The 20,116-nt window shown below is 34.6% G+C and overlaps 2 protein-coding genes and 1 non-coding gene across 3 annotated transcripts; all 3 read right to left on the reverse strand.

The window, feature by feature from the left end:
* Window positions 1-635: 635 nt before the first annotated feature.
* On the reverse strand, window positions 636-2,239 carry Bm17365 (Uncharacterized protein; the record flags this gene model as incomplete). Its single annotated transcript, XM_043076552.1, has 3 exons — window positions 636-837; window positions 1,376-1,481; window positions 1,942-2,239. 3 exons carry the CDS (start codon window positions 2,237-2,239, stop codon window positions 636-638), a joined length of 606 nt encoding a protein of 201 aa, XP_042932486.1.
* Window positions 2,240-4,124: 1,885 nt separating this feature from the next.
* On the reverse strand, window positions 4,125-7,177 carry Bm17366 (Uncharacterized protein; the record flags this gene model as incomplete). The annotated part of the gene is made up of 5 exons (XM_043076553.1): window positions 4,125-4,396; window positions 4,780-4,934; window positions 5,546-5,762; window positions 6,223-6,489; window positions 6,619-7,177. 5 exons carry the CDS (start codon window positions 7,175-7,177, stop codon window positions 4,125-4,127), a joined length of 1,470 nt encoding a protein of 489 aa, XP_042932487.1.
* A 5,396-nt stretch (window positions 7,178-12,573) lies between these two features.
* Bm15632 lies at window positions 12,574-12,629 on the reverse strand. The gene has a single exon (XR_006228013.1). It is a non-coding gene; the product is annotated as a small nucleolar RNA Bm15632 (small nucleolar RNA).
* Between the last annotated feature and the right edge of the window lie 7,487 nt (window positions 12,630-20,116).

Genomic DNA, 20,116 nt, shown 5'->3' on the forward strand with positions numbered 1-20,116 from the left:
AAACGTTCATCGTTCTGAGGTCGTTTACTTAAAGATCTTAGGAGACTTAGGCGACCAAAACACAATCCGAAATTGTTGTTTAATTTAATTCTGGATTCTTTCCATGGCCAGGGAACTTGGTATCTACCATTGTTTTTTGTAATATTTTCTTTGAACTTTTCTAAAACTTGTTCATCATCCTGTAAATTAGGTTGTTCTTGTATTCCTATTCAGAATCGATCAGTCTCTGGAATGTCAATATTAATAGGTGTAATGTTGATATGATCTTTATTCTGAACGGAACTGCATGTGATCTGTGTTACTATCGTGTTGAGGTGATTATCACACTGACGATTATTGTGCATGTTTATGTATCCACTTCAAGCAATCATAGGGCCGACTATTGTATTGATTAAAGAAAACTCTGAATTTATAGTTTGGGCTTTCTCTAAAGAGATAAACTTGAAGAAATAGTCAACTCCGATAATTAGGTCAGGCTGTTTCCAACTGCTAATTTCCTCTGTTAATGGAAACAGAGTCGAAATAAGTGATGTATTGTCTTGGTCTACAGATATTACCCTTATTTTGTTTGTTAAATAGTCGACTACTGTGGCTACAATAGGCATAATATCTGCTTCTATCGTTTTTATTCCAATTCACACTTTAGCAAAAAGCGATGTTTGAGGATTCCTATTGCCGAACCCCGCGAATGTCACTTGTTCATAATCAATATCTTCTAAATGTAATCTTTTTGCTAGTTTCTTCGATATACACGTTGCTTGAGCACCGCCATCAAATAAAACTACAATTTTATTTGAAACCTTTGGCATATCTAAATTAACTGCTTCAACTTCTTTGCTAAAAAGCAAAACTTCTCTGTCATTTCCTTTCGAATGTTTTATTATTGAATTGACTACTTTTGCCGTCTTTCGATCTTCTTCGATTGGTTTTACTGATTGTGCTTGATCGTTATACTTAGTACAGCATAATGCAGTATTATGGTGACCTTTGCAATAAAAACATACACGTTTTCTTGTCTTGCAATTGATTGTCGTATGTCCTGGTTAAAGACAGCTTAGACAGGCGTTGTTTACTTTCAGTGTTGCATTCTTCGTTCTAGATTAGGATAGGTTTGACATTCATTATCCCAATGGTTCCTATTGCAAAAAGCACATGGTCTTTGAGTTTTGTTAATCTTCGTATTAACCTTTCTATGTGTTTGCGGTGTTATTATAGTTAGAGCCGAAGTTTCTTTTGTAAAATATCGCTGATTAGTGGACCAATTTTACTTTTAGTTTCCCTTTGCTCTTTCATGATGTCAAGGGATTGACTTCTTGTAACTTCTTCGTTTCTTTGGATCAGTTTTACTAAGAAATGTCTTAGCTTAGCTACTGACCATATTTCTTGTTCCTTTTGTTGATACACTCTGTCCAGAATCCAGGCAGGCAGTTTATTTTCAATGATAATTTCAATATTGGATTGTTCGAGATTTTCACCTATTGCTTCAAGTTGTCAAAGTATTCTTTCAGTAGCTTCAACTGTTATCTTCCATTCTCGATCATTCTTCTTGACGGAATATAACTCATTGTAGAGCGATTTTTTTAATGATATGTGATTGTCCAAATTTTTCAGTAAGGACTTTTCGCATCACATCATAATTTTCTGGGGTTATATCATAACCTCTAACAGCCAATAGACATGCAATTAATTTTTGGATGTCTGGTATTTTTTGTAAATGGACTGCAGCTTCAAAGCTGCTCCAGAATCCTCTCCACATCTTAAGGTTACCACTGAAAGTAGGCAGTGGTAGTTGAGGTAAGTTAACAGTTGGGTAAGGGGTTATTTGAGTTGATTACTCCTTTATTTCGCCTTCTTTAAGACGCTGGATTACTAACTCTGAGTTATTCATATACTTACTTAAGGTTATGATGACTTCGCCTTCATTTATTAGGTTTAAAATACCTCTTTTATCTTCGACCATTTTGACGTATTTGTCTTCCTCTTCCTTTCTGTTCGTTGCTGGAACCTGTTGTATGCATTGGACCCAGTTAGCATTAATTGTCTCAAGTGTGCCAATATGCAGTTTGAGACGCATTATTTTTGCTTCAATAATTCTTTTTCGAGCCTCGTGCTGTTGACGGGTTTCTTCTCTGGTCAACATTTGCTCCGAAGGCGTCAGATCCATTTCTTGGACTTCTTTGAGAAGAGCTTCCAATTTTTCTTTTGCCGGTCGTGCGCTTAGTATAATAGTTGCAGACATTTCTCGGCTCGTGGCACCAAAAAAATTTTTTGTTGATTTGTTTAATTAATAATATTGGAAGAGGTATTTGATCGCAGGGAGATTATCTTGGATGTTAATATAAATGCGTGAGGTAACAGAAATATAATCCAAGTTCTTTATTAGCAGAAGTAATAGGACAAAACGTTGATAGAGAACAATTGAAATTGGAATCGTCGGTCCTTGGCGATAAATTACACATATCCCAATCTTTTAACAAGGGTGATCCTTATATAGCAATTATCTTATATTATATATGTTAAAATATGGGATTAGTTTATAATTAGACATTTTTATACAAATGATGATAGTAAGTAACTTTAACAATAGGTTTAAAAATGCATATCACGATGAATTAAATGGATATCACGAAAGAAAGTACAATGGTTTGTCCAGACATTATGATAAGTGGCTACTATGAGTTGCAATAGACATTACATGATAGATGCTCATAGTATATGAATTGATATAAGATCAAAAGTTAATTGAATTGTAAAGACATCAATGGATTGCTATATTAAGTATTGTTAACATTTATTTAGTGCTTTGCGATGTTTAAATCCGCCACAAATTTGTCCTTTCTTAATCATTACGATGTTTATTAACCTTCATTCTACAATACAATAAACTATAGAATTTATATAAAAAACAAAAGAAGGCTCGTTTTTCTTCTTTTCTTACCAAGTGGATAAGTTAAAATATCAAGCAATTAAAAAAAAAAAAAAAACTAGTTAAAAAAAGAAAACTTTAAAAAGAAAGATATGATAAGAAATCCGCAAATGCTATCGAAGTAAGGATAGTGCACGTGAAATCCTATTAGTTGTTCATATCTCTGATACGTAATTACTAATCTAGTATATGCATGTAAAACGTTTACATAACATGTAGGTGAATCTTTATTATTATCATGACCTATTACTATTATTATTATTGCTGTCACTGTTCAAATGCATGAAGAAATTGAATATTTTGAATTTGAAGTTATTTTCTTCACAAAGTCATCGGAATATTATTGACGAAATGAACGAATTTCCCACACTTGAAAGTTGGGTAGATCAGTGTTACAATTTTATCATAAAAATAAGTTTGCTCACTATGCTTTTTGATAATTTTGCCGTTAGCGCTATTTTCTTTGCACTGTTTAACCTCCTTTTACTATTGGAAGTGGTAAAGAACTACTAAAAGTGCTAAACTTAGAATAATAACAATTTTGTCAATGTTAACATCATGTGAGAAACTTAAGCTATTTATGCGTACAAATAGACATTATAAATTTATAAAATCCAATAATATTTGTGTTCGAAAAATTTAAATTTCCCCTATTGATTCTAAGCTTCATTTCGTGATAATTCAAAAAAATCAAATAAAAGGAATATTTCTTACTTGATTAATTAGCTACTTTATTTGAATAATGTCAATTCATTTATGTAATGATTAATTTTTATTGGCTGAAATTTTCATAAGGAGAAAAATTGCAAATGTGTATTTACTCCATAAAATAAGATAGATTTATGAATATCAACAAAATTGTAAAATTTCTGCATCATTCTGATGATAGCACCAGAAATGCCGTGTAGCTTCTCATTCTTGAGCACCTTATCGTATTTCTTCCGAAATATTCGCGAATTGTTAATTGCTTTCTGTTACGGCTAGAATGAATATACCAAAAGGTAAAAAAGTTTGCCGAAATTTGGCCTAATGGAGCAATTAAGTGCTTCTTTACATGGCTTTTTTTTTGCATCGCATTATTTACTGAATTTTGTATAGCTATTATACAACGTTTTCATGTGCACATTTTCAGCACATTTTCTCGTGCATTTCGCTTCAAACAGACAAATATGTTTGAAGTCTTGCTAAATTTGTGAAACTAACGTGGAGCTTTCGTACAATGCTTCCTATGAGCGCTTAGATTATTCCTATAGATGAAAATTTTGCCACAATTTTCGCACTGAACATTAATTTTGTGTGTTTCCTGATGAATGGAGAATGATGATGGATGAGTGAATGTTCGCCCACAACCGGGCACTCTGCATTCATAAATAAAAGGTTTGGGATGCGTTTTTCTGTGAGCTATGTACTCACTGTAATTCTTTGTTTTCATAGTACATCCGACATGGAGGCACTCGTAATTTTCCTCATCTGAAAAATTCTTTTACAACATTTGTTTTTATAATTCTATCGATATACTTAACAGCTCAGGTCACAGTTCTTTACTAGTTTTCTCATGTATTTAAAATTTTTTTTTTTTGTAAATTTTCCGCTGCGATGAAATCATATCCAGTCCTCGATTCTTTGCTGTTAATACCTACAATTTTACACATTCATTCCATTCCTTAAACAGCAGATACAGTTTATCTTTTTTTATGTTGAATATAAATGAGAAGGATCTATCTCTTTGTTGAGTCTTTGTTAAATATTGATCTAATGAATTTTGTACTGCTATATAATGAATCTTTCTCAGCTGTGCATTTCACTCCAGGAAGGCAAACATGTTAGAGTTCTGCTAAATTTGTGAAACTAACGTAGAGCTTTCGTACAATACTTCTTGTGAGACCTCAAATTATTTTTTGAGTTGAAAATTTTGCCACAGTTCCCGCACTGAAGTTTAGGCCCATGTGCTTCCTGATGGTTGTAGAATGATGATGAATGATTGAATGTTAGCCCACAACCGGGCACTCTGCATTCATATATAAAAGGTTCGGGATGTGTTTTTCTGTGAGTTATGTATTCCTTGCGACTGTTCATTTTCATTGTGCACCCGACGTGGGGGCACTCATATTTTTTCTCATCTGAAAAATTCTTTTGTAACATTTGTTTTCATATTTCCATCGTACCAATTTGTAATTAATTAACGCATTTTGAAGACTGATCATTAAAATGCTTGTGATAATATACTTCAAATAGCTTCTTTACTTGTTTTTTAATGTATTTAAATGAAAAATGTAAGTGTAGATTTCCTGATGCGATGAGATCATCAGTTCTTGATTTTTTACTGTTTAATATCCACAATTTCACGTAAAAGCAAAGGCCTTCTTAAGAAAATAACTTTTAAACTTATTCCATTCCTTGAACAGCAGGTACTGCTTATCTTTCTTTTTGTTGAATATAAACGAGAAGGATCTATTTCTTTAGTGAATTTGTACTGCTATACAACGGTTTTTTCTCAACACATTTTAATGTGCATTTCACTTCAGATAGACAAACATGTTTAAAGTTCTGCTAAATTTGTGGAACTAACATGCAGCTTTCGCGCAGCGTTTCTTATGAAAGAACAGATGGCTCTTATACTTGAAAATTTTACCACAGCTTCCACATTGAAGTTTAAGTCCATGTGTTTTCTGATGACCGGAGAATGTTGATGGGTGATTGAATGTTAACCCACAACCGGGCATTCTGCATTCATAAATAAAAGGTTTGGGGTGCGTTTTCTTGTGAGCTACGTATTCATTGTAATTCTTCGTTTTCATAGTACACCCGACATGGAGACACTCGTAATCTTCGTCATCTGGAAAATTGTTTTATAACATTCCTTTTTGCAATCCTATCATAGCAATTTGCAATTAATTAACGCAATTTAAAAACTGGTCATAAAAATGTCGGTGATAATATATCTCATATAGCTTAGGTCACCTTTTCTTAGTTCTTTTTTCGTCTGTTTAAACAAAAAACGTAGTGGATTTTCCGCTGTGATAAGATCATGATTCTTTAGTATTTATATCACAATTTCACGTAAAAGCATAAGACTTTTTAAGAAAATAATTTTTAAGTTTATCGGATTCTGAGAACAGCAAGTACTGCTTATTGTTTTTTATATGGAACATAAACGAGAAGAATCTCTTTATTGAGTTCTTTGTGTCAAATTAATTCTTCACTGCTATACAACAATATTTCTCAGCTGTGCATTCCACTTCAGGTAGACAGTCAGGTAAAAAATGTTCAAAATTTTCTGAATTTGTGGAACTAACATGGAACATTCGCACAGCGTTTCCCGTGAGCGTTTAGTCTATACTTCGAGTTGAAGTTTTTGCCACAATTTTCGCACTTAAGTTTAGGCCCGTGTGTTTTCTGGTGATTGACGAGTGTTGACTGATGAGTGAATGTTCGTCCACAACCGGACACTTTGCATTCATAAATAAAAGGTTTGGGATGCGTTCTTCTATGAACCATGTATTCCTGGTGACTTTTTGTTTTCATAGTACATCCGACATGGGGACACTCATAATTTTTCTTATCTGAAAAATTCTTCTATAACATTTGTTTTTGCAATTAGCATCTTCCATTTATCATTTGGTAAATAATTGTTATAGTTTGGAAAGTGATTATGGTTTTAATTTATATTAGAAGCAAAAGCTTAATGTTACCTGTAATGGAAGCGCTTTGCAAAACAAATAACTCTGAATTTTTCGCAGTAACGAGATCAGTTATGTTTTCAAATTCCTTAGTACTTGCATCGTTAATTTCGCGGAAATGACTGAGATCTACGAAGTGTAGAGGGTCGGATGAAATGCTGCTATGCATATTCTCACCATCTGTTCTCGGCAATTCTTGCAACTGAGAGTTTCCTGTTGTAATTGGGACGGTTTCGATTTTCGAATCCTCATTGCTTCTATGCTCACTTTTCCACAAATCAGTGAAATCGAAGTGCGAAAAATCAGATGAAATGCTAATCTCCAAATTCCTAGCAGATGATCCTGGTAATTCTCTACCAGTATTTTCTGGATCTCTTTTATGAACATCAATGCTTGAACCTAGGATCGACTCCAAATTGCTATTATCAAGGATGTTGAAACTAGTTGAGAAGTACCCATTGCTACAGTCATCCCATGTAATGTCATCGATGTCGAGATTTAGTAGAGAGATAGTTCCATTCTCAGCCAAAACAATACAAAGCAGAAAGCTCAACCAGATGATTTGTGTCATTGAAATGAAGAGCAAGATGAAAAACTGAATTTTTACAATGACAGAAACACTCCACTGAAAGTTTTTATTTCAGATTGGTTGGAATTAAACGACCAAAGGTTTAAACAGTTTTTAATCTGTCTTATTTGCATCATTCCTCATACTTTTTCCCTTTTACTGTAATTTTTCTATTATTAAATTAATAGCTGATGAATACGCTTTTGGATTACACGAATAAAAGATTAAAAATTAAATTGTCATGCATGAAAAATTAAATTCATACAGCCATCAATTGTTACCTGTCGTGTAACTCCTGATAATTAATTAATATCACTTCATCATTTTTCATTAATTTGAAAATATTTCTAAAAGACTCTACAAGTGCGCAAGAATGAGAAGCTGCACGATATTTCTGATAATATCATCAGAATGATGCAGAAATTCTACAACTTCATTATGATAATTCTAATCATTATTTATCAGATGAATCTCACTCTTTTTGTTTCAATATTCTATAACTTTCCAATTCTTTTACTTCTGTTTTTCTTCTCATTGAGTATTACATTTTCAATTTACACTTAACTGACGTACTGTACAGGAATCTGACTGAAATGCTAACATTTCATGCTTAATCTAGTAGGATTACGTCACATGAAACACAATAAATCTTTTGTTATTCTCTAGTAAAAAAATCGGGTGACAAAAATTTTGTTTGAACCAATTGTGAAAAAACATGAATGGATAATGTTATAAAAATGTACAACAGAAAATGTACAACATTTTGACAATTGTTGTGAGCTAAATTTACATATTTCGCTTTTGTTCTATTCCAACAATCTTTCATCTGCTGAAATTGCATGGAAAGTATTATATTCCATTAATTGACCTCTTTCAAGTTCACTATTCGACCAGCTTTTATGTCTTGAACGTTTAATTTGATCAGTTGGAATTTGACATTACCAAATTGTTTAATTATATTATTTTTATATCAAATGCATTTTTAGTAGGAATAAGTTAATTTTCATTAAAAATAATGTAAATTTAAGTCATTACCAAAAAATAACTGTGCCTACCATTCTCATCAAGACAATTCTTGAAGAAATTTTAGCGAGAATATGCCATCAATTGGAAATTTTGTATAAATTCTGGTTGAATTACTTCTCTGAATTAGGAAGATACAATGATTCAAACTTTAAGTTCTTTAATGATTTTTTGTTTTTCAACCATGACTTATTACTTTAATGAAATTCCAATCTACATGCCAACTGGCCAGATGCTATTACTTCTCTGAATTGGGAAGATTCATTTAACAAGGAAGCAGTCGAAAAGTCTTTATTTTGAGGCTTACAGTGAACACTAAAAACTAGAATGTATTAAACATATGAAAACACACGATGAACAGTTTATTTATAAGCTAAACCCGATTTTGAACTAACATGTCAGTACTAAAGTGCTAAACTTACAATCCTAACAATTTTGTCAACGTTAATATCATATGAGAAACTTAAGCTAATTATGCGTACACATAGACATTATAAATTTATAAAATCCAATAATATTTGTGCTTGATAAATTTAAATTTCCCCTATTGAATCTAAGTTTTACTTCGTGATCTCTCGAAGCTCTCTTTCTCTCTCTCTAAAAATCTCTCGAATCTCTTGAAAATCACTTCATGTAAAGTGTTAAATTGTCAATGAGATGTCTGGCCACTGACGTGCACGTAGTCGATGGATTATTGGGCAATTTTTTTTGCTTTTCGAGATGATTTATTACTGTAATCCATTTTCAAAATCATCATGAAAAAATGTGCATTTTGTTAAGGTGGAAATACATTTGTCATTCTTTGTGATTGCAATTGTAAGTTCGATGACAAATTAATACTGTCATTTTCTCCATTATATCATATTACAAAATAATTACTAACTGTGAAGTGATGTGAGTTCTAACAACAGTTAATGTTTTTCATTACTACAGGAAAGCTAAAGCAAATACTGTTTTTTAGAATTTGTATAGATTGCTTAGTTAAGGCTTTGTAATATTCTTTCCTTTTTAAGACTTTGATGAGATTTTAGTAGTTTGGAAGTGAAAATGGATTAGCGGTTTAGCAAAAACTTGGGAAACAAACTGTATCAGAGATTTATATCGGACTACCGATATAAATCATATTGATTTGGTATATAATTTCTTCTTTGACTTTGGCCACACTACAGCAACGTCAAGATTGCTTTATATATTTTATGCTTCAACACAATTGAAACAATTGAAAAGTCGTAACACAAGAAGAATCATTGCCTGAAATGAGAGAATATAATGGAAATTGCTGATGACGACAATCCGAAATATAAGGTTAAAGAAAATAAAATAAATCACATCTATCACAATAAAACATAATAGCGTAAAACTCCTCTGCAATTTTTATTAAATTATTATTGATTGTACTTTTAGACACTCTACATTTTTATGGGCAAAAATTTTGGCATTTTTGGCCTTGACAAACAAAAATCAGGACAACCTGAAAATAGTGTATGTGACCTAGTCTAGTTTAAAATTTTATTTTACATAAAGAAACTAATAAAAAATTATAAGCTATTCATTAACATAAATTTGACAGAATAAAATGATTCATTTGTAGCTATTTCCATGGATTATCATAATAAATATGTTTTAAAGATATTGAAACTTTCTAAAATCTCGAATATTTTATCAAAAAGAAACAAATTGCTTTATTATCGTTGTAGACGATGAAAGGCATATCCGATAAGGATTTTGCTCTAAAATTGAAGAAATCAAAGCGCGATATGAAACGATAGCAAAGAAGGATCAGCGGATTGAAATGAATTGGGATACTTTATTTGTGAGTGTTTTTTGGTGGCTGAAATTACCAATAAATAATATAAGAGTATGGCAATTAGCTAATAAAAATTTGAGGGATAATTTTCAACACACACACACACACACACACACACACAAACAAAAAAACACATACACCACACCAGACACCACATGCCACACAAAATACATATTTCAATTTTTTTGTTTCAAATAATCTATAAATATTGATTAGATTGTAAGTAACTTACGACTTTTTGATTGTCTTAAAAAAATTTGGCAAATATTACAGTGATTACTGTTCTGCTACGCTTAATATAATTTGTCATAAACGTTTGTCTTCAATTGCAGCAAGCAAAAATATCGAAAAAGATAATATATTAATATTTATACTATCAACAGAAACTGCGTTAAAAACGAAAAGAAAAAAGACGAAAGAAGTAATTTTGTGGATAATTAATTTCGCTTGTTTGTTTAAAATATAATTTAATAAAGATTACATTTCATGCCAAAGACAGAAATTTTGCTCATTTATGATAACATGTAACCACAAATACAGATATGCGGAATTTTATTAAATATTATTCATAAGGAATTATTTCTTCATTTCTTTCACATTTTGTAATGAAAAAAAAAAAAAAAAAAAAACTCTACTATTAAAACTGATCCTCGTTATCACATACAAATTATATTTCTGGAAGATTCCATCAATGAAAAATACACTGTCTGGTTACTATTACTTTTAATTACTGTTATTTTTAACTACTGCTAGAGTTTATTGAGTGTTAACATCGAATCTATTTCTTTTGAAATGAATGCTTTCAACCTTTTTCGATAGTATGCGGATTTACGTAGGACAAAAGTCATTTTCCATTTTATTAATACGAGATTAATTGATCAAAATTTATAATAAACTTGTTGTTAAATTCATGCAATGAGCAAAGATTATTCAGCTTAAAAGAGAAACGAAATTGACATGGAATTCATTGTATATTTGCATCGTATCCCTCGAATTCATTCGGTCTTCATTTTTACTTTCAAAAAACGATTGGTAAGTTGCTTGAAAATCTAAATTGGCCGTCCTTTTCCGTTAGACTGAAAAGTCGCAACCTCAAGGCTCATCAAATTAAAATTTAACTCACTGTAATATGTGTTTGTATTAAATTCACATTGCTTCCCTTCATTAAGGCACTAATTCTGGAAACGCTTTGCAAACGATGAAAAACCCACGATTTGCACTTTTCATATTATTTTTTTGCATTTTCGGCACAGACATATTATTAGTAGCGTCAAAGCGATCCGCTCCGGTAATTTTTGAGAATTTATATAGATATGATGTGACACTGAAAAAAAAAAAAACTAAAAAATCAAAAGTGCGGGTTCTCAGGGTGAACGATTTTTTTCCCACTGATGTTATCGTCAACGAGAACTATACCCATGTCACCTTTACCTTTCTAAGCACATCGCAGAATACCGTTACTCCATACGCCACGAGTCTCCTCAATCAATTATTGTAGATTGGACGAATAACTGATGCAATGCTACCTTGGAAGTAAGTTTACCTTCTAATATCTTCTCATAAGTACACTACTAGCGTTGTTTTCTTTGCATCATTTAACAGTCCTTTTGTTTCAGCACTGGCAGACCACTTGTAGTTCCACTTAATAGGATTGTGCAACCATATTTTGTCAGTTTATCCCAACAAAGATAGTTTTCTTGGTTTATGAATGGAAACCGATTCCGTAGAATTTGATTATGTTTGTTGTTTAAATTAGCATTTGTTCATTCTCGAATTAAATCATTTTTGTCGCAATGCAATAAGTTTCAATTTTATATCACTCGAAAAACTGAAAATCACTATGAAATTCTGCTAACTTTTATTTACAATCAAGAAGCGTAACGCTACAAACTGCAAAGTAATAATTGACTAGGCTTTGTTTCCACATGAAAAAGACCATAAAATACCCCACGCAGTTTCTTGTGAAATTGTGTACCTTTGTTTTTTCCATTTTTGAAACAATGAATCTTTTATCAAAACAATGAATCCACACTACGACAAGGATAATTCTAACTAAAATAGTTTTCTTGGTATCAATTGGATTTATGATTTAAATATAATTCGTATAATATAATACTTAAACTATGGAATTAAAAGAAAGTAACTGAGAGAACTATCTTGCAATTTGTTGCTTCATAGTATGACCCTCTAGGGTTTTTAGTTCCTTCAATGATTACATTAAAATTATTCCTTCAACTTTTATGGAAACAAAACAAGTTGTGAGAGCAGCCTTGAACCTATCGAAAAAAAAAAAAAAAAAAAAAAAAGAATATAATAGCTCGACCTGTAATAAACCCATTAGATCAACTAGAAATACATGTATTTTCGGATGTTTCAAATAAAACATACACAGCAGCAATGTATGTTCTCATTATCAAAAAATATGGTAAGAACTCAACATTTCTCATTTATGCTAAATCACGTATTGCCCCACTTAAATTACCATACCTCGTTTGGAATTACTTTCAGTACTAATTGGGGTAAAAATTATACAGTTTGTATTGAAGCAAAAAGATGTGCCTGTAACACTTTGGTCTAATTCTAAATGTGCTCTATTTTGGATCAAAAATTATTCAAGATTATTTCCCGGTTTATACAAAATTGAGTAGAAGAGATATGAAAGGCAGATTTCACTTCCTGATATCTTCCAAGTGCGCATAATCAAATGAACGTTGTTACTAGAGGAATTCCACCAAGTAAACTCAAAAACTATCAACCATGATGAAAGGGATTGCAGTGACTTAAATAGCCACAATAGGAATTCAAATACCAAGAAGACGGTGAATTTAATAGAGCAATTATGACAACTATTAGAAAGGTAAAGAAAACTTTGAAATCAATAAAATTTCAATTTACAGATGAGAAGCGTTTTAGACTCGCATGTTAAGAGCAACAGTGTGGGCATTTTGGCTTATCAAATTAAGCTTCAAACGAGAAATTATTTCCACTTATAAAAAATTTTAATTTATCCCCCCCCACCATCACTGATTTTAGTGTCGCTCATGTCACTTGGCAATACAAAAGCTTTCATTTTCAAAATTTCACTCCTGTTATTGAAAAACCAATACAAGAGTGAAATAAAGTAACCGGCGCAAAAGTCATGCACAGAACCCACTGATCAAATCAATTTTAGAGTTGGAACTAACAGGTTGTTATTTTAGATATCCAAATGTTTTGATCTTTGAACTTTACATATCTCCATTAATCAGAATGTTTATGTCATTTCCATGAAATATAGTTAGAAAAAAGATAAATGTGAAACATGTCGAGAACAAGCTCGAAATTCCACTAGAAATAATCTTTGTACCGAACAATCGAATTTAGCAAAGGGTCAAATTTAAATCAATGTATTTATATTTAAGCAAATCATGTTAATCATTTATTGTAAGTTTTATTGTAATTAAAATTCCTTAATGACTCATAGATTGTAATGTGTTAACAAATGCCCATGCTCTTCTGTCATATTATCTAATGCACATCCTTTCCAATCCTTTGTTGGTTATCTAATTCCGTTTACAAAAACTATCTTTCCCATAGCCTTCCTCCTAGCTTCCATTGTATCAATCGCTTTATCTCTCCACCCTCAAATCATGCTATATAAGGGCAATTACCACTCAATCGCGGCATTGTTCCAAAAGTCTCCCCGTTGCTTAGCTCATCCTCCTCACTAAATTGTCAAACTACTGATTGCTTGTTTGGTTTAATTACCCAAGATAAAGCACTCGACTCAATTGTGCAAGTGAACCAACCCAATTCAATCCATTCACAACACCAATCCAATCCAAAATTCACAACAATTTTATGGTGCCACGAGCCGGGAACATGTCATCCATCATCATCAGAACCGCAGACCAAACAAAACGAAGATTGTGTGAAGTCCTCAACGAAATCAAGCGTCTGAACTTGGATTCGGTCGACCAAATGACAACAACCGACGAAACAATCCGTCTTCATCAGGAACGGAGAAGGATCACCCAAGAAAAAATCATGCATATCCAAATATACATAGAGGCGTTGGAATCGGTCAATACAGAGTGGAAACAATTCATCCAGCAGATTTCAGTCTCGACCAAAAGAAAAGAAGAAGAAGATCGATACCTTCAGATAAACGACGATGAATCAGGTATTACCAACTTAATTTTACAAGCAAAACAAACTGTAGTCATTTAAAAATGTATCAAAATGATTCGGAGTTCATATTACAACGGTTAAATCAGTCTATGGTAAGGGAGGAAACAACTCAACCCAAGGAACCCACACAAGCGGGTAAATACCCTACAGTAAATCTCCCACAACTACCACTGCCCACATTCAGTGGGAATCCAAGACGCTGGAGGGAATTTTGGAATAGCTTTGATACAGCTATACATCAACAAGCAATTCCCGATATCCATAAACTAAACTATCTCATCACATGTCTCAAAGGAGACGCCCTCCAAGCTATCAGAGGTTATGACATAACTCCGGAGAATTACAGTATCGTAAGAAATGTCCTCGTCGAAAGGTTTGGGCAGCCTTACACCATCAAACGAGCCTTGTTCACCGAATTATACTCCATCAAAAAGAACGATAGAGAGTGGAAAGCAACGCTTGAGGCCATTGAGCGAACACTTCGACAATTGGAGGCCATCGGTGAGAATTTAGAGCAGTCCGGTATCGAAATAGCTGTGGAAGGGAAATTGCCAACCTGGATCCTAGAACAGGTTTACAGAAGAAAGAGGCAGGAATCGTGGTCTGTCACCAAACTCCGAAACTTCCTCACGGAGCTTGCATCTGTGAACGAAGAAGTAGTACAAAGCCAGTCCCTATGGTTTAAAGGGAATATGGAGAATCAATCTCCAATAAAAGGCAAGCCAAGACTACGACACAATCCCAATGAGACTTCAGCCTTAACAACCTCTGTTCCGGAGAAACCCATCATCAAAGCCCTATCAAGACCTTGTGCACTATGCAACAAGAATCACTGGGATGAAGAGTGCCAGATTTATCCCACTCTCAAACAAAGGCTGCAACGTCTGAAGAAACTAAACGCTTGCCTCAACTGCTTCAAGATCGGACATATGGCAGCCAGATGCAAAAACAAGAAACGGAATTGCTTCCACTGCAAGGGTCAACACAATTCCGCGCTGTGCCCTAACAAATTCAAGGAAATGCCCAATAAACCAGAGGATCCAGACTCCACTACCACGACAAATATAATAGTCGAAAAAGAGAAGAAACGTGACAAGCGCATCCTACTCTTATGCAAGCAGATAAATGTGTTCAACCCAACTAATCCAAATACTCAACAAAGGGCTTTAGCCCTATTCGACGTTGGATCACAATTATCCTTTGTTTCAAAGAACTTAGCCAAACAACTAATGCTTAACGAAACAGATGAAGGGAAATTAAACATCGCTTCATTCGGCAAAAAGGACCCGAACACGCACCTTACAACCAGAATTGAAATAGGGATAAAAATCGGAAAGGACCGTACAGTGTTGCTCGAAGCGAACACCGTGGACTATTTAACAAACAAACTACAAGTAGTCAACTTAAGTGAAAGCGACATACGATCCCTCAAAGGAAGTCCAACAATTGATTTCCACAGTGAATGGAAGCAACCGGATATACTAATAGGAGCCAACCACTTCTTTCAATTCATCAATTTCGACAAAGCAGAGAATCTGCAATCGGGATTCACACTGCTCCACACTAAAGTGGGCCCGATCCTGGCTGGGTCTGGCTATACAAAGAAAATTTCTCCCAATTCACGAATGTCCTCACAAATAGTTTACGCCGCTAACACGATCAACGTTCCAGATTTAGATCAATTCTGGAAACTGGAACTAATAGGCATACAAGACAAACCCGAGATCAATGACGATGAAGAAGCCTTAAAACAATTTAAGCAAACGATTAGAAAATCCGATGGACGATACCAGGTCGCATGGCCATGGAAAGACACCAGTTCCAAATTAAGCGACAATTTCGAATTATGTCTCGGACGCTTACAGTCGTTAATCAAGCGACTTCACCGCAACCAACATCTACTTACCACATACAATGAAACAATCAATGAACAGTTAAGATCCAATGTCATCGAAAGGGTAAGTCATTTCACAAACCATCAAGGTATTATCCATTACTTGCCCCATCATGAAGTGGTAAAATCAGATAACACCACGACAAAGGTCAGAATAGTTTATGACGCTTCCGCTCACCTCAGAGGCAGGAAAAGCTTAAACGATGTCTTGTATCGAGGCCCTATCACCCTTCCCGATTTAGCTGGAATATTAATTCGACTAAGAACAATGAAAATCATCATAATAGCTGACGTCGAAAAAGCCTTCCTACAATTAGAGTTGCTGCCAACGGAACGGGACTGCACACGCTTTCTATGGGTAAAAGATATTCAGAAACAGGTGGACAGAGATAATTTAATATGCTATCGATTCAAAAGGGTTCCCTTTGGAGTGATATCGTCACCCTTTTTATTATCAGCAACTCTCAATTATCATTTGGAACATTATGAGACTGAAACTGCACGTGAAATCAAGAAGAATCTCTACGTCGACAATATCATCTTATCAGCGAGCCATGAAAAGGAAGCCTTGAATAAATATGAAGAAACAAAATCAATTTTCAAGGATGCGTCAATGAACGTGCGAGAATTCCTCTCAAATGACCAGACATTCAATGAGCAACTACCCAAGTCAGACCGAGCACGAATGAGTCAAATAAAGAAAATATTAGGGATTAAGTGGAATCCACACAAGGATCATATCCAAATAACATTAAATCCATGGACCGAACAAACAACAACAAAAAGAACTATTCTACGGTTCATCGCCTCACAATACGACCCACTTGGATTCCTAGTACCACTGATAGTACCGTTCAAGATATTTCTCCAAGAACTCTGGAGAAAAAACATACATTGGGATCAACCCCTCGACAATCAATTGATTGAAACCTGGAACAATCTTGTGGTAGAATGCCCAACTCATATCAAGGAAATCCCGCGATTCACAATCGATTTATCACAACAAATTACCTTTCATGTTTTCACCGATGCATCTACAGTGGCATATGCTGCAGTAGTATACGCCCATCAAAATACGCATACGTCGTTACTCTTTGCTAAATCACGATTAGCACCTATTAAAGGAATGACGATACCAAAGCTAGAATTACTAGCTATTCTCATCGGTGTACGCGCAGCTCAGTTTGTCATCAAACAAATGGAATTAGAAAATCCAAAGGTAGTGGTATGGTCGGACTCTCGCTGTGCACTACATTGGATACAAAACAATTCTCGTCTCCTACCAAAATTTATACAGAATCGTGTGGAAGAAATACAAATGGCGAAATTCGCATATCGGTATATCCCAAGCGAACACAATCCAGCAGACATTGCTACCAGAGGAACCTTTCCGACTCGTCTAATAAGTTACGAGCCTTGGTGGAGCGGGCCCACATGGATCAATGGTAACGAACCGAATTGGCCTCATTGGGAATACGACGTTCCACAAGAAGAGGATAACGAAGAAGATAAGAATATAGTAGCAACAACAACCACAGAAGAAATCATCAATACAAATCGAATCAATCTCCTGGAGGCAAAACGATTCAGTAAATGGACAAAGATGATAAGAACAACAGTAAGAGTACTAAAATTTCTCAAAAAATTATCTAAAGGAAAATTAACCTGGTTAAGCAGCGTATCAGAAAGGAATCCGATTACACCCGAGGATTACAATCTCGCTGCGGAACTACTAATAAAACAATCCCAATCGGAAGGTATAACAGCAGAAGAAGTGGAAAAGTACAATCTGCACTATGCAGACAGGTACTGGAGATTCCAAAGCAGACTACAATTGCCGAACGACAGGGAATACTCATCCCAAACAATATATCTCCCCAGACACAATCGAATAACAGAACTAATTATTCAACACCACCACGAAACGACGCATCATGGAGGTATCCCTCAAACTATTTCCAGAATAAGAAAGCTTTACTGGATTCCGAAAGGAAGGGCTGAAGTCAAGAAGGTGTTAAACCGCTGTATGAGTTGCAAACGCTGGAAAGCCAAGCCATTCAAATTGCCACCTATGCCAAATTATCCGCAAGAGCGGATCACTGAATCAAGAACGTTTGGACGAATTGGCCTCGACTATTTGGGGCCGATTACTGTGAAGATACAATTGGAAAAAGCAAAGCGATGGATCGCCTTGTTCACATGCTTCACCACCAGAGCGGTACATTTGGAAATGGTGGACGATCTATCAGCGGAAAGTTTCCTAACTGCATTAAGAAGATTTGTTGCGCGACGCGGCTATCCCGAACTCATTCTTTCGGACAATGCCACCCAATTTCAGGCAGTTTTTCAAGCCATAAAAACGCAAGAATCACAACTCTCTAATTTCCTTGCTGAGAAAGGAATCAAATGTAAGACTATAACACCGAGAGCACCATGGAGCGGTGGAATCTACGAAAGATTAATCGGCCTAACAAAAAGGAGTTTAAGAAGAGCTATCGGTAGACGACTGCTTAAGGAAGGGGAACTAATCACACTGATTATCGAAGTGGAAAGCATTCTTAATACTCGCCCCTTAACTTACGTAAATTTCGACGACTCAATTATTTTGCGACCAATAGACTTCATCATTCCCAATGCTTCTTTGTCTATACTGAATAGCAATAACGACAGAGAAGACGAATTCTCACCTTATAGTCTAACCACACAAGAAAGGTTACTTCAACACTGGTCGAATACCCTAGAAACATTGAAAACATTTTGGGAGATATGGAAAGACGAATACTTGAATAGCTTAAAGGATCGATACCAATTAGAACATAAATCTCCAAGAAATGTAGAAAAGAGACAGCCGATAGAAGGAGAAGTGGTACTGTTAGATGAGCCTCATGCACCACGTGGTACATGGAAACTAGCAAGGATAAAGAAATTAAACGTAGCCAATGATGGGTACGTCAGGAGCGCTCAGATCGAAACATCGTCAGGAAAACTTCTAAATCGACCTGTAAGCACGTTGTATCCACTTGAAGTTACTCCAGAAGAACAGTCTACTCCGGAGAACCCCGCGAACCCATCAGAGAGAGCAGAACCAATTATCCAAAACCGAAACACCACAACTAACACGAAGATTTCGAGTGAAAGTGGTGAGGAGCAACCTATTGCTCATCGAACACGGAGCCAGACAAATTTACAAAAAAGGGAGAAGTCAAATTTCGTTTTAACCAACTTACTGTTAACAGTAGCAATATCGATAATTCTACAAGCAGCAGAAACGAAGGAATGCAAATGGACATCAGGTGTTCCATTTAACATGCCTCAGAAATGGAATTGCAAAACAATTGAAACTCGTAACGCCACACCGATTCGAATTACAGTCTACACGCATGTTCATGTGAAAATACCTACCACCACCATCCCTTTACATTTAATTCAAACTTGTACTACCCATAATCAAGGTTTAGAAAGTGTTGAAGATCACAATGTTTTATCCTATAAACCCCAAATCTATCCATTAGAATACTTTTCGCTCTTCCCTCGGGAGTGTCGAGAACAAGCTCGAAATTCCACTAGAAATAATCTTTGTACCGAACAATCGAATTTAGCAAAGGGTCAAATTTAAATCAATGTATTTATATTTAAGCAAATCATGTTAATCATTTATTGTAAGTTTTATTGTAATTCAAATTCTTTAATGACTCATAGATGGTAATGTGTTAACAAATTCCCATGCTAATCTGTCATATTATCTAATGCACATCTTTCCAATCCTTTGTTTGTTATCTAATTCCGTTTACAAAAACTATCTTTCCCATAGCCTTCCTCCTAGCTTCCATTGTATCAATCGCTTTATCTCTCCACCCTCAAATCATGCTATATAAGGGCAATTACCACTCAACCGAAGGCATTGTTCCAGAAGTCTCCCCGTTGCTTAGCTCATCCTCCTCACTAAATTGTCAAACTACTGATTGCTTGTTTGGTTTAATTACCCAAGATAAAGCACTCGACTCAATTGTGCAAGTAAACCAACCCAATTCAATCCATTCACAACACA

Source organism: Brugia malayi (assembly GCF_000002995.4).
Source record: "Brugia malayi strain FR3 genome assembly, contig: Bm_v4_Chr1_scaffold_001, whole genome shotgun sequence".
Classification (NCBI taxonomy): domain Eukaryota; kingdom Metazoa; phylum Nematoda; class Chromadorea; order Rhabditida; family Onchocercidae; genus Brugia; species Brugia malayi.